This window comes from Aplysia californica, unplaced genomic scaffold (assembly GCF_000002075.1).
Source record: "Aplysia californica isolate F4 #8 unplaced genomic scaffold, AplCal3.0 scaffold00335, whole genome shotgun sequence".
NCBI lineage: Eukaryota > Metazoa > Mollusca > Gastropoda > Aplysiida > Aplysiidae > Aplysia > Aplysia californica.
The window spans coordinates 837,054-841,005 of record NW_004797605.1 but is presented as its reverse complement, the minus strand read 5'-3'; the positions used below and the strand labels follow the sequence as shown (position 1 = coordinate 841,005).

The window sequence follows — 3,952 nt, the reverse complement described above, 5'->3', positions numbered from 1 at the left end:
AAAAAAAAACACAAAAAAACAACAACAACAACAACAACAAAAAAAAAACCCCAAACAAACAACAAAAACAACAACAACAACAAAACAACTAAAACCCCAAATAAAGAAGAAACATTGGTAGAATAGATAAAGTCAGTTGTAAAAAATGTCTTACGATTCCATCAACACAGTTTAGATATTTTAAGAGGCGGGCTGTTTCAGGATCAACCAGGATTGAACGGGATACAGCGAAGATACTCGATACAAAAAACAAACCAAAGAAACAACAGCAACAATAACAACAGCAACAACAACAACAACAACAAAAACGTCCTAATTGGGAATCGCATCCACGTCTTCTGCGTACACCTGCAAAGAGCCTGGTCGTTCCACTATGGACGCCGGTAAATCAAATTAATGTTTTACAGAGCTGTGAAAAGGGTGAAATGGTATAGGTTTTATGCCCCCATCAACACTGCTAGGTTATTTAAAGAGGCGGGACCTCCGAGTTTAACGTCCATCTCCGAAAAGGACCGAGTCAAAATATGGGCATTTTTTGTAAAGTGCCTTTCCCAAGGACACAACGTACCGTCGGACCGAGCTGAGGCTTAAATCCCCGAACCCGCCAACTCACGATTATGGGTCCTGTAGCCTAAATGCAGTGCTGAGAGAATCTTAACAGAGCAAGGGAAAAAGCAAAAACCCCCAAACAAAAACAAACAAACAAAACAAAACAAACAAGGAAGAGCTTGTTTACATTAGACACGGATGTTATTTGTTTACGGCAAGTTGACGATAATTGATGGGCAGGGCGTCTGTTGTGTAGTGCAGCGATTATGCACACTGCTGATCGGATTCACCACATTTAGTCAGGACGGCCCAAGAAGGTTATAGATATTCTCTTCTCCTAATTCGGCCAGCCAAATTTATTTTCTATCATGGATGGGGCACGCGCTCATATAACGTAATATAGTTGCAAGCGCCGTAAAACTCTTGCAAAACTAAAAAGATGGAGCAAAAGCTGCCATTTAATGCACACTACGGCCAAGTTCAACAAAATTCGACAGCGACCTTCACAATCAAACGCGTCAAATTTTTAAAGGTCGCGAGTCGACTCGGTCGTTTTGAGCCAAAAAATGGTAGCTTTTGCCCCCGCCATGAAGGAAAATCAGTCCGAGGAGACGTCGTGCTGTTGAAGCTAGAAAGATGAGCAGAGTAAGCCTGATTCCTCATAATTTGGGCTTGTCTGTTGACATCCACCCATTGGCGCTTATATGACCTTATGCAGTTGCGAGCGCCGTAAAACCGTATAAAACAAACAAAAAGTCCGGGAAATCCGGTCGGCAGCGTGCACTGGGTACTTGGCTCTTCACCATCACACACATACGCCGTGAGTTTTAGTTTAGTTTTAGTACGGTTTTAGTGCGCTCGCAAGGGGTGGATGTCAACAGAGAAGTCCTTACAGGGAATCAGACTTACTCTGCTCACCTCTCTAGCTTCAACAACACAAAGTCTGCTTCGACTATCAAGGCACCCCAGAAATAGCAGGTCACAAGAGTGTGACAAACATACAAAAGAAGTAGAAGAAAAATGACGATAGTAAGGATTAGGAAAGAAAAAGCCGCAGTTCCCTGTTGCAGTTCAGGCACAGTTATGAGCATGACATTGATGAATCAGCAGATTTACAACTTCAATTCTACTGTGCATAAGAACTCGAGATGTTAATGTCCCCACCCCCTTTGGGAATTGCCTAAAGTCTAAAGACTCTTCAGTCTACCGCCCCGGGGGTGCCATGAGTTTGATTCCCCAGTGAGGTGGTTCTTATCGAGTATATATTATGTAGTTTTGTTTTGTCTGCCTGGATGGTGTACAACAATGTATCTTTCTCAGCACGGGTTGACCCTGACAGGCAGGGCCGAAGTAACCCGCCTCTTTTATTACCTAAATTGTGTCGAAGAGGGCGTAAAACACTTGACATTTACAAGCAATTTCTTATAAATAGGGCATCATAGGTGGTAATCAATTAATTATTTTCGTCATCTCTGAATTAGCCTGAATTAGAACTCTTAGCGCCTTTGATTGGGCTGCTCGCAGTGGTTCTAAAATTTGGTTAAAAAATTATTAAGACTTTTGAATTAAGTCTATCCAGATACGTCACAAAAAACAAACAAACAAACATATAAACAACAACAACAACAACAACAACAACAACAACAACAACAACAACAACAACAACGACAACAGCAACCACAACAACCACACCAACAACAACAAACCAATTAGGACCACACCCTCAACCCCCTTCTTCGTGCCCAAACATGTGAGATAGAGATAGATAGCACTGAACAAAAATTGTCGCTTTTAAGCACAAGGGGGCTATCCCGAAAAGTGCTGTTTTGAGAAAATCGAAGGTAAAGTTTTTGCCCTTTGTTCAATTACTTTAAAAGACAAGGAGAATTTTCCCTATAACCAAAGAAATATACACACCAAAGAAACCAAACTTCTCCTATAGGTAGAGCACTACCCACTTTTGGTGTTGGTCAAGATTTCTGGAAGGAATCCACCGAAATCTGGGTTAGTCCGCTTGTCCATATAAGCGACCAAATATACTCACTTTTTATTTAGATCTATGCCGTCCGCTTCTCTTTGCATCACGCCAAGGTTTGTGCCCCCTACTCCGCTTGACATAACTGTGGAATTGCACACAAAGGGGAGATCGTGAAATACAATGGTGTAAGTTTTGTTCTAATAAGAATTTTTACGGCATCTGCAAGACAATTAGGACATACTATACGTGCCGAAGATTAGAGGTGTCACAAGAAGAAAGTTATAAACGCAAGAGAAAGAGGTGAGATCGGGATGATAGATAGAAGGTGTTCGATTGGAAAGAAGGATCAAACCTCACCGGAACGCTTGCCTACCACTCGCGTAGTCAGTTTAAATTTGTGTCATTAGCTGTTTTTTAAAACTTGTATCTATGGAAGTGTTTATGGGAAATCCCCCCCCCCTCCGGTGCTACTGACTGAAGTGTCTTTAGGCCAATTAATTAATTGTAAGATGTAATTAATTGTCGGACGTGTACCATTAGTGTGTTGCATTTTGGATCGTTATTGTGCTTTTGAAGGGTTACTTTGACTCCGGCAGCTTGTCAAAGCAGAATATATTCGGAGACGTCTCCGACGAGCACCCAGGAACTATTCAGAGACGCACTCCCGCACACTGATGCAATGCTTTGGGGGTCAAACTGCGTATCGTTTGCTGCAGATCACACATATAGCCACTAAAACTGTCGCAAATCAATTATTTTCAAGAAAATTTCAAACCTAACTGCAAAATATCAAATTCTGGGTTAAAATAGAGGGCTTATGACCTCTCAGGTTTTTTTTTTACTTGGTCTAGAGGCACAAAGCATTTTGAGTGGTCTATCTCCGTCGAAGACGTCTCCGAATAGATACTGCGGCCAGTCAAACTCTCTTTTTAAAAAATGACCTATTCTGTAATGGGTGGGTGTTGACAACTACGACAGAAAAATTTAAACAAAACGAACTGTCTCAGTGGCACACACGCACATAGATAAACAGAGACGATAAATCGAAGGTTAGACCGACCGATAGGCAGACATGCACGCAGACACACATTTAAACATGCGTGCAGATGCGCGCGTGCGCACACACACACAAACACAGGCATGTGCGCGCGCTTGAGCGCTTTCTCTCACAAACATACTTTTTATCTTAAAAAAAAAAAGAAGATATACGCGATCTATATAAACCACAATATGAAAATAGACAAATAGATAAATATAGAGGGTAAAGAAAATATGCAAATCCTCAAAATATTTCCTGAGAGAAACCGGATTTCTTTCTATCTTTCTCACCTTCACTCATATTCACTCACTCATCCACACACACATACACACACACACACACACACACACACACACACACCCACACACACACACACACACACACAC

General features: G+C 41.5%; 1 protein-coding gene across 2 annotated transcripts in view; it reads right to left on the bottom strand.

Annotated features, from left to right (window-relative positions):
- Positions 1-2,593: 2,593 nt before the first annotated feature.
- The window catches only part of LOC101856908, a gene marked incomplete at its 3' end in the record, with an annotated part of 7,174 nt that continues 5,815 nt past the window's right edge, over positions 2,594-3,952 (bottom strand). For both annotated transcript variants that reach the window (XM_005102712.3, XM_035970898.1), the window contains 1 exon segment: positions 2,594-2,669. In XM_005102712.3, the coding sequence (XP_005102769.2) occupies positions 2,594-2,669 (76 nt within the window).